The sequence below is a fragment of the Protomyctophum bolini genome, assembly GCF_963924005.1.
Source record: "Protomyctophum bolini genome assembly, chromosome: 1".
Classification (NCBI taxonomy): domain Eukaryota; kingdom Metazoa; phylum Chordata; class Actinopteri; order Myctophiformes; family Myctophidae; genus Protomyctophum; species Protomyctophum bolini.
The window spans coordinates 7,622,828-7,633,869 of NC_137862.1; the positions used below are offsets into that span (position 1 = coordinate 7,622,828).

General features: G+C 41.6%; 1 protein-coding gene across 1 annotated transcript; it reads right to left on the bottom strand.

Annotated features, from left to right (window-relative positions):
• Nucleotides 1-2,916: 2,916 nt before the first annotated feature.
• On the bottom strand, nucleotides 2,917-10,177 carry gcshb (glycine cleavage system protein H (aminomethyl carrier), b; the record flags this gene model as incomplete). The annotated part of the gene is made up of 5 exons (XM_080761798.1): nucleotides 2,917-3,280; nucleotides 4,933-5,064; nucleotides 5,855-5,918; nucleotides 8,372-8,451; nucleotides 10,027-10,177. The coding sequence occupies 5 exons, from the start codon at nucleotides 10,175-10,177 to the stop codon at nucleotides 3,186-3,188; spliced, it is 522 nt and encodes a 173-aa protein (XP_080617924.1). The 3' UTR covers nucleotides 2,917-3,185.
• Between the last annotated feature and the right edge of the window lie 865 nt (nucleotides 10,178-11,042).

Here is an 11,042-nt window from a genome sequence, read left to right on the forward strand (position 1 = left end):
GCCAACTACGTTCACTTATTGGGGCCAGTCCTTCACAGTGACACACGCGTTAGATGAACCACGCGACCGGGATGGTTTCTACCCCTCAATGTCGTGCATTTGCTGCGCCCTTCTAATGCTGCGCCACGCCTACTCTATACTGCTCCATGCGACTCGAACAGCGTCAGCAGCAGCAGCTCCGAGCCTCCGTCAGAAAGGCTGCCCACAGCACTGCACAGCCCCACACCCAAATGAATCGAATGAATGAATAAGGCGCTTATATCGCTATTGCTCAGTGGATGGGACATTTACATTAAAAGCAATCGGATGGACGCGTGGATAACGGCATGGTTGTGTGCAATCGGAGGGAAAGCTTCCATAATCCATATAGCTTCCATGCTAGCTGCTTCAGACACAGGGGAGGGGAGGGAGAAATAGTGCGAAATAGCGCTTATGCAACAATTACCCTAAAACACAAACACCTCAACTCGATGTCATTGTGAATAAGAATTTCGAGCGAAATAATAATTTTTGGAAGGACACTTTCACCCAGTATGAAGCTAAATGTGGAAGCCGTGTGTGTCACACCAAAACGGCTGACCTATAGAATCCTGTAACCAGCCTCTCGCACTGCCTGCGAGTTGGCTCCGTCTAAGGCTCCGTCTTATGAGCAAATTTAGAACTTCCGGTCTGACAGCTAGCAGATTTAAGACATCCGGTTGCTTTCAGAATAAAATAAGATTATTTAATTTGTTAATTAAATAATTTTTACATTACATTATTAGTATTATTATTACATTACAGTTATTGTAAAGACACACATTATGTTTCTGTGTAAAAATAAGTAATTAAATAACATAAAAAAGTTATCTAAATGGATAAATGCTATTCACTGGAGTGCATGGACTTTATAAAGTGGACACTGGACAAAAGACGGCTCCGCCAGGCAACTATCTGGACATACCCACGCGTTTGGGAAGATGTCCTCTACCACCCCACAGTCTCCGCTAAGCGGGAGAGGTGTAAAATTCACAGCAGCAGAGCTTCTACTGGGGTCAATGCAAAAAAATGTACCGTTTCCGGACCCAGAATGGACACTGGACAAAGAGGCCTCCGCGAGGCAACTATCTGGACATACCCACGCGTCCGGGGAGATGTCCTCTACCACCCCACAGTCTCCGCTAAGCGGGAGAGGTGTAAAATTCAGAGCAGCAGACCTTCTATTGGGGTCAACACTCAAAAAAGTGCCGTTTCCAGACCCAGAATGGACACTGGACAAAGAGGCCTCCGTGAGGCAACTATCTGGACATACCCACGCGTCCGGGGAGATGTCCTCTACCACCCCACAGTCTCCGCTAAGCGAGAGAGGTGTAAAATTCAGAGCAGCAGAGCTTCTACTGGGGTCAATGCAAAATAAATTACCGTTTCCGGACCCAGACTGGACACTGGACAAAAGACGGCTCCGCGAGGCAACTATCTGGACATACCCACGCGTCCGGGGAGATGTCCTCTACCACCCCACAGTCTCCGCTAAGCGGGAGAGGTGTAAAATTCAGAGCAGCAGACCTTCTATTGGGGTCAACACTAAAAAAAGTGCCGTTTCCAGACCCAGAATGGACACTGGACAAAGAGGCCTCCGCGAGGCAACTATCTGGACATACCCACGCGTCCGGGGAGATGTCCTCTACCACCCCACAGTCTCCGCTAAGCGAGTAAATGGGTGCTTATATTTCTATGTGAAATGTGGTGATGCTGGCATCACAATAGATGCCAGCATCACGCTGCCTCCGTCTAATAAGCACATTTACAACTTCCTGTTTGGAAACCGAAACAGATGCTTCTGACATTTGCCTGTGCGTGCTTAATCGTTGTACTTCTGAACACATTTCCCAAATCTCAGTGATTTATCCACACATCGCTCTGTGTGTGTGTGTGTGTGTGTGTGTGTGTGTGTGTGTGTGTGTGTGTGTGTGTGTGTGTGTCGCGTCGCCCTCCAGCTGCAATTGCGAGTGTGCGCTGTGTGCAGGGCACACTACTGAGTTTAAAACCACAGCTGAAACATGAAGTGGAGTCTGTCAATTCCCGCAATTTCCTTCTTCCCATATTGTGCTGCAACGACACTAGGATTGAGCCCCCCGAAGGGGGGCGAAATTCTAGTCTAATCAATTGATTGATGCATGCTTGTTCCTTCTGGACAGTACATGAACACAATTCGAAAATCATTCCTTTTCTGTGCTTCTTATTTAATGCGTTTCATCCTAATAATTAAAACTGCAGAAGGATTTGTCAGATTACTGCCTTGACGCCACACACAAGCACGCATTTCCTTCACACCGCCTTACGTACACTTTCCCATAGTAAGCTCCAGTCCTATTCACTAGCTTCTCCATATTGCCTATATTCATACACTAATATACTTATCATTTCTACTGTTTTATGTTCATGTTGTTTGTATGGTGGTTTACAAGGCTATTTGACAAAATCTTATGAAGTTACCATGTACCTGCTCTGTAAAGCAATTTGACATGTCCAATCTGCATCATGCTAAAGTATAGATAAATTATAATTGACTGGACAACTTCATAGAACATAGTGTACAGTGATGTCACTTCGTATGAGGTCCCTTCAAGTCATTAGAAGATTATCAATATGTTTTTGTTCTTGCTTGTACAATATTCTTCAACAAAATTATATGGGAAGTTTTCTGATTTGAGCACATTTTCTTTTTATCTCACTCAGTGGATAATTCTATTGATCTAATAAACATAACGCACTATTCCCCATTGAAATATAACCAATGTTATATCATTACAGTGCATAAAGGAAGGGACGACTGGCATGACCGCAAACCAAATTATGTAGTTTATTGTCTGACATTTCCAACCTGTTGACGTACAGTACAGTACAGTATCAATGTACTGACCAACAAAAGCACCTGAAACAAAACTGAACAATGTAGAACGTTGTTGATACACTCACAGAACAGCAGCCCTTCAGTTTGTCTCATGCATATACAGTATATATAAATCCTAAACATCTGAGTGAAGGTTATTAATGAAACATTACAAATTTGGTTATTTTGATAGCACAATTACAGTATCAAAATAAATATCACAAGGATCCTCAAACCAGAAATTAGTAAACACAACCACTAATATTTTTAGTATAATTACATTATTATTATATTTATAGTATTATCTAACACTTTATTCAAGAGATTTGACGAATTTCTCATAGGCCTGGTCATCCATGAGACCTTCAAGTTCGCTGGGCTTTTCAATTGTCATCTTGATTAGCCATCCTGGAAGGTATAAGAAAAGTTACGGATTATCAGTTTGGCAGAACGAGACATTTTGTGAATTCAAGCAAGGCAAAGCAAAGCAAAGGTACTATGTTTACCCAGGGTAACTGGACTAAGCTCAAGAATTTGTTTACAGCCAGGCCCTACTCATAAAACATTTCATGGTAGAGGTTCAATGCCTTGTCCAAGGGCACTTCAGCAGTGGTAATTTTAACGTGCCGGTCCGGGGATACGACTAGCGACCTTCCGATATCAAGACCGCTCCGCAAACCGTTCGGCCACCGCTGCCCCAGAGGCAGTGTTTCTCAAAGGTTGTGCAGTGAGACAAATCCATGTGTGCCAGGTGGATTTTGGGACAACCACACATAATCTATGCAATAAACTAAACTCAAAACGATATGAATTATGCTTTTTGATTTACAATGTCATAAATTGTCTTTGTGCACCACCCCAGAGGCAAATTAATACCCTTACACCACTTTCAACCAGGTGTGCCTATTTTGGGTATATAATAATGTCATTATTGGTGAAAATTAAACTGTAGATATTAAATAACATTTCGTTTTTAACAAATGAAATAAATAGTGAAAGGCAACTTGGCTGTGAACTTGGCTTGGCTGTGATTACAGGTATGCCTTGAGATTTAGCTTTGCCCACTGCTGTGCCTCGGGGTGGTAGTGGTTCTAATCTTCTTATGAGCTACATTCAATGTGTGGCACCAAATTTAACATACCGTAATCGTGCTGGTTTCTCAGGATACGCTTACGTCAACAATGAACGTATCATGACATTTCACACACACTCCTACACCACCCGCCCCTCCCCCTGCTGTCCCGGCTGTGCCTCCACTTTTTTCCTACACGCACGCAGCCCCTCCATCCAGAAGGGTTGCGTGTTGGGTGGCGTGTCGTCCGCTCATAGACGGCGTGTGGAAATGGGAAGATGGAGCCGCATACCACCGGAACAGCGGTTTTGCCAATGTGAGACTGGTATACAAAACGAACAGCACATACTGGTTTGTCCCCTCACACAAGATATCAGTGAGTGAAATATGGACATGAGGGTATTGATTTGAGCTCACTCTTTGTGGGCACTAACTTTGCATAATATGTTACATGCCTGCCTGTCACTTGTGGAGCAATAGAAAGCTCCTGTTGTAAAGGGATTCTGTATTGTACCTTTTAAAGTTTTTGATTCATGGGTTTTTTATTATTGTTTGGACCCAATGTGTGGCCCAACACACACCGGGTGCTTTCATGCGGGCCCTTTGTCTAAAGCCCAACACACACCGGGTGCTTTCATGCGGGCCCTTTGTCTAAAGCCCAACACACACCGGGTGCTTTCATGCGGGCCCTTTGTCTAAAGCCCAACACACACCGGGTCCGCAGCGGCGCGGCACAGGCATTGCCGCACGGCAACGCCTGGAAAATAGAACAGTGGCGTTATCGGAGCGTCAGGCGAGGCGTGAACGCGCGTCGGATGCCGCTGGTGTGGGATAAGATAGGTTTATTGTTTTGACGCGTGGCGTTCGCAGACGGTGTGTGTTGGGGGCTTAAGACAAATTTCTTCCTTGGGAGATAAATAATAAAGAACCTTGAACCTTGAAATGCAAATGGTGGATTCAAATCATTCTGATTTGAGGAGATGCATACCTTCATCATAGCAGGACTTATTCACAAGTGCAGGGTTGTCGGCCAGTTGCGTGTTGATTTCAGTCACCTCCCCGGTAAGAGGAGAGTATAACTCACTGGCAGCCTTTACGCTTTCCAAGGCACCAAATTCTTCTGCAATACAAACAAAAAGGGCCTGTGACATATAATTATGACTCATCTTATCTCACTGCTGGACAGGATACAGACCACAGAACAATGTCTCTCTTTGACCATTACCAAATAGCTCCCGCCTTTAAAAGCATTTTGAGCTTAAAGTCACATCACATGTTTAGGTGTAAACAGGTAGATGAAATAATGTTTCGTATAAAGCTCCATTTGTAGTTTTGTTAGGAAAGGACATTTTCTGAAGTCACCAAAATTTCTGCTGCTGTGATGTTTGGAGCAAAATCATCGTCAAGACTACTGATGTATGCATGTCATCAAACCTCTGTCTTTATCCTATAAAGCAGAAATGCCAAAATGATCTTAACCCATTCTGAACGGGAACCCATTTTGGTGTCGGCATCATGTTATGCTTTAGCTATTGAAAAATAGCAGATCTACAAGCTCGTAGCGTGCCACCGAGTGGCGCGCTACGAGCTTGTAGGTCTGCTATTTTTGAAAAATCGAAGAGTCGACTGACATTTTTAGAATCTGATCTCAGGTCAGAATGGGTTAATCAGACCAATGTGTGTCCAGTGGAAACCTCGTATGAATCTGATCTCAGGTCAGAATGGGTTAAAAAAAGAAGAGAAAGAAAGAATATACCTATATTAATAGAGGCAGTGGCACCTCTAGTAGTAATGTATTTATGACAGCTGTTTAGCATGAATCCTTTTTGGAACAAACTACTGGAGAGTTGTACAATATACTGTCATTTAAGTTCCTTTTCTATACTGTATCATTTCTCCTCGACTCTTACCCATTTGATCAAGTTTTTGGCCAACTTCAGGGTGTCCACAGTACACCACGTCCCCCAGTGCTTCCTGAGACACACATTAAAGTTTGTTTTAACATATTGCAGTTACTGTATATAAATCACACTTCGTTTCACACTAAATCACAGATGATCAATTAATTGATGACCATTTGACAAAGTTAAAACGAAGGGAATTCTTTAGAATTTGCATTCCTAGGCCCTACCAATACGCCATAGCATTTTATTTCAATCTGCTAAGCATCAAACAATGCAATAAGGGTTAAGGGTTACAACACTAGTCCTTAAACTCATCTGTCTACCTCCTCCAACTCTGCCCTCATTACATAACCATGCCATGATCTGCACAGCACGGCTCACTCCACTACTCTGCCACTAGGCTGCAGATATTGGACTCTGAGGTGCCTCGTCGTAAAGTTGAGTGGCTAAACCGCTACGTATGGTTTTTCCATCACAGAAGCGACAGATAAAGATGATCTACAATAGTTGCACTTATCCTGCAAAGCTTCTAACAAAAGTTCAACATTACTTTAACCCATTTTGCGTGGGAACCCCTTTTGGTGTTTCAAGCATTCTGTTATACTTTAGCTATTGAAAAATAGCAAATCTACAAGCTCATAGCGCGCCGTAGGTCTGCTATTTTTGAAAAATCGTATGCGGCACAAATCTTTGAATAGGCATATATTCTTTCAGAGCGAACGGTTTTTTTATTTCGACGTCAGGCCTAAATGGGTTAAATACCGTTTTAGTTAACAATGCATTCAATAATCCAGTGCACTGGTAATGGGAATTGAGACTCAAAAGCATTCATAGATGGATAATTTTGACCTAAACAATCAAATTAGAAACATAAACTGTTGATGTCAAAGGAGCTGCTCCAAAGTGAACGAGTTGGAATGTTTGGCAAAAGAATGGACAGTGAAAACACCCCGGGGGAGTTTATGAGTACAGGTCTGCTTTTTCAGCTTTATTACCAGACCATTGTTGTAAATTGTAAAATAAAGATAATTTAGGAACAAAGACTGGAAATCACCACTATTATCCTAAAATCACGACATTATAGTTTGAAACCTTTGCTCCTTTTATTGCTCTGGGAGAGTATATTTTCACATATGGACTAGGTTGTCCTAGACCTAGATAGTGCCAAGGTGATTATTAATAGGAGGGGGCAAAGTGAACCTTGGGCTTTGAAGGACTTAAAGGGACACTTCACCCTTTTTGCAAAGAATAAAAAAATATATGTTAATGAACGTTTAGGAGATTTAGATCACTTTCCTGGGGTCTTTATGTGTGTAATATGTGGTCTTAAATATTTTTTGATTTTAGCAGTGAGCCTAGTGTCTCTGATGTCATGGACACTGGGCTCACTTCCTTCCTGGACTACAAATCCCATAATGCTTTGGTGCACTGCTCCTCCTTGTGGAGAGGGGGAGGGCTGTCTTACTGAGACAACATGTAGTCCAGGAAGTAAGTGAGCCCAGTGAGATTAAACATGATCTTCCACTCAATGATGTCTATATGCCTATAGATCTATAACCAAAAAAGATCCCTGGCTGTTAAATGATCATAATAAGATAACAAATGGGTAGAAATGAAAGATTGTGAATAGTAATCAAAGCATCCAAAACATTGAACCATATAATTATGTTCTACCACTTCTCAGCTGCAACCTGTACAGTACTATAGTGTTTCCAACTTTCAAATACTCATGCTGGTTATGCCATACCCTCTGATTTGGAAACCTAAAAGTAAAAATAAACCAGATGTCCCTTTCATATAGCCTACTATCCACTTGGGGGGCACACAAGTCAGGAACGGTGCAAGTCTGGAATGCACGCACCACCTGTTTATGCAATACCCTTATTGTGTCTTGTTATCAGAGTACTTGCTGTCAGAGTACATGTTGTACACGTTCTCAGAATACTCCATTAACACTATAGGTCCTCCAGGGACCCGAAGATAGACAGATATTCATGTTTCTTCGGTTCTTGGACACCTTTGGTCCAACTGAATTGCCACACATCCCCTTAAGTTTGATGTTGTTTAGTCAGATGGTGACCGGGACAGACCGACATACGTTTCGTGGACAGATATATATATATATATATATATATATATATACACACACACACACACACACACACACACGCATGTGTGTTGTTATGCATCGTGAAACAAAAAATGGTCTCATCTAAATTATCTAAAAATAAATTATTTCCAAGAAATATAGTATTTTGCATGAAAGAGAAAGTGTCCAGGATTTCATAGTTCAAATACGCTTGAAACTGCACACCACTGCAGCCTGGAGTGGTACAGTAATCAATTACCTGAAACATTAGTCATAAAAGTCTGAAATAGCTTCTTGCACTGTAGTTCTATCAATAGTGGGCAAAGTGCAGAGCTTCATGAATACTTCAAGAACACACGCCAAATTATAATGCCAAAGCACACCATAAAATCAATGATTAATAATTATGAATACAGGCCAAGCCGTCAACCTACCTGAGCAAAACTGCTGATGCCAACGGTGGCGATGCCACCCTCCACTCGTACCCACTCATGCTTTTCTGTGAACTGAAGTGCTGCAAGGAGAAGGGGTGTAATTAGTGTCATTAATTAATGTGCAAGTCAAAGTTTCAAATGTTCACTGTTAAAATTGAAAAATGGAATCATACTCCTTCATGAGTAAAAGTGTCTAATTCATGGACTCCAAGGTTGAGTGAGGAATATTCTATTGGTTTTAAGTTTTTACTTAGTAGTGCATTATGTTAGTGAATCGCCCTTAGTGGGAGTCAAACACCCAGACATGTGTTCAGCCTATCACTGAGCTGCATAGGACCACATCATGTATGTGATGAGCCATATATAGTGATCATTATTATTATAATGATATATAGACAATCATGTCTTTTTGCACACAAACATAGATATTTGTGGCAGTTGCAGTGGTGATTGAAGTATACACATATCAAATAATAACAAAAGTGCAAAACAGACATCTTGCAAAACAGCCCCAAGGTTCTTATATTTGACTGTCCAAAGAACACATGAACGTACTATGGACCAGAGTGTCTGTATTACTTGTGCAACACCATCTGCCCTAATTTAGAAGTCACTACAGGGTTGCAGATATGACAGAGTCTCATAAATCCTTGAATTAAAAAAAGCAAAGAAAAGTAATTGTGATAAAGCTACGATGCATAATGTCGAGGTTGGGCAAAATTGTTTTGAAATAGTCTATAATTTACTTATCTAGACCCGACAATCAGCAGGTCAGTCTGTTCTGTACTTGAACTCTCTCATAAAGACATGTGCCGCATGGCATTACAGTAATGTGACTAATGTCATTCCCCTAGATACTACAACATGATAAGGCAACAATAAACTGCACTCTCTTTTTAAATTAATTAACACTACAAAGTGTGGCATAAGCTAATTATAATTATAGAATTAACAAGTGCTGCTGTCATATTTACAACAACACCCAACGGGAAACAATAGTAATGCCTCAACACAGTTCTGATGCAGATCATGCAGAAAAATACAGGTTTAAACCAGATTGTGAACTGTGCATGTGTGAAAGATGCTGAGGCATGGCTGGACAGACTCAGAAGAGAGCCTTCTGTCCTTATTTATTATACTGGATAGAGATGAATAACTGTCTCCGAAACGAAACCTAAGCTTGATCCCATTTTTAAAATATATAACACACAACCAAATTTCAAATTACGTTCCAAATGTGTAGCCTATCGTTAAAGACCTGACTGTCTGTCTGGCACAAAATAATGCATGACTGTCGTAACGAGATACATGAGATCGTGGGTGTCAGTTTAATTAAGCATAATATGTCACGCACTGCCAGTGATTAGTAGACTCATTTGAAACTTGCATGGATCGTCATCATATGTCATCATAAAAAAACCCATCAATAATGACAATTTAAGGATTTTCTATCAACCAAACTTCCGCTTCTACACAGCGCTTTCTCAAGTAAATGACAGTTTAGTAAATAGAAGTTATATCACTCTACTCTGTGTTGCTGCTGGTGAGGAATGAAGCGTGGGAAAGTGATTCCTCTGGCCCACTGCAGAGGAATGTGTCGGCATGTTATAACATTCGTTCACACATTTTGGGATATTAGATTAGAAAAACTTTACCCGTGGACAGCGGCGAGGCTGTACTCAGCGTGCGTGGAGTGTCGCTCCTCCATGGAAGCCGAGTCGCTGTGATTTGTGCTATTTGCGAGAACTGAGGCAGTTTTGTGGAAAAGTTTGCAGAGAAGCACCGGAGCGCTACTCTCATCGCCATCTTCATTCACTGAGTGTGTGAGTGTGTGAGTGTGTCGGCCCAACATCGCGCACACACGCACACTTGACCGCGACGGGAGCGAGCACCATCCTGCGTTGCGCGCTCCCAGTGGACAGCATGGTGGAAGCTGGCATTACACGGAAAGCGCCACTAGGGGGCCACAGCATCCATGAGATATTCAGTGGAAAAATGTTAACACTGCCTTGCCATTCTGTTTTCGTGACATTCATTATATAATTTAATATAATAGTGCCTTGTTCATTCTTTTTTTTTTTTTTATAATATTTGTTTTATTCGGAAAGTGCAGTATAATTGTACATATAGCATTTCTACAAACGATATAAGAGCAGTTCCCAAGATTTTCTTCTTTTCTTTTTTTTCCCCACCCCTCTTCCCTCCCTCATCCCCCCTCCATGTGGCAACATCTCCAATGTCTCTGTATAGTATAGTCCTTTTTCCTATATAAGACATCGAGTCCACACTCAAACAGAGACAGGCACGTCAGTAATACTTCAGGTGGTACATTTCAGGAGGACAAAGAAAAAAGAAAGAGTGGGCGGAAAAAGACATAAGAAACAAAAAACAACAACAACTAAAGTATATACATTTATGCTGAGGGGGACAAAAACAATATAGCTTTGGTCTTCGACCACGAGAGGAGGAGAGGTGTCTTATACATTTTATATTTATACAATCAAACAGCAGGCAATGAACCAGTGAGATTACACGAAGTCCGCTCTCAGGGGGGCAATATGCACAATCCAGTTGTTCCAAATTTGGTAGAAATTGTCTAATCTAGTTCTTAACATGTATGTTAATTTTTCCATTTTGAAGATGTCTAGGACTATTCCATGCCAATCGTCCA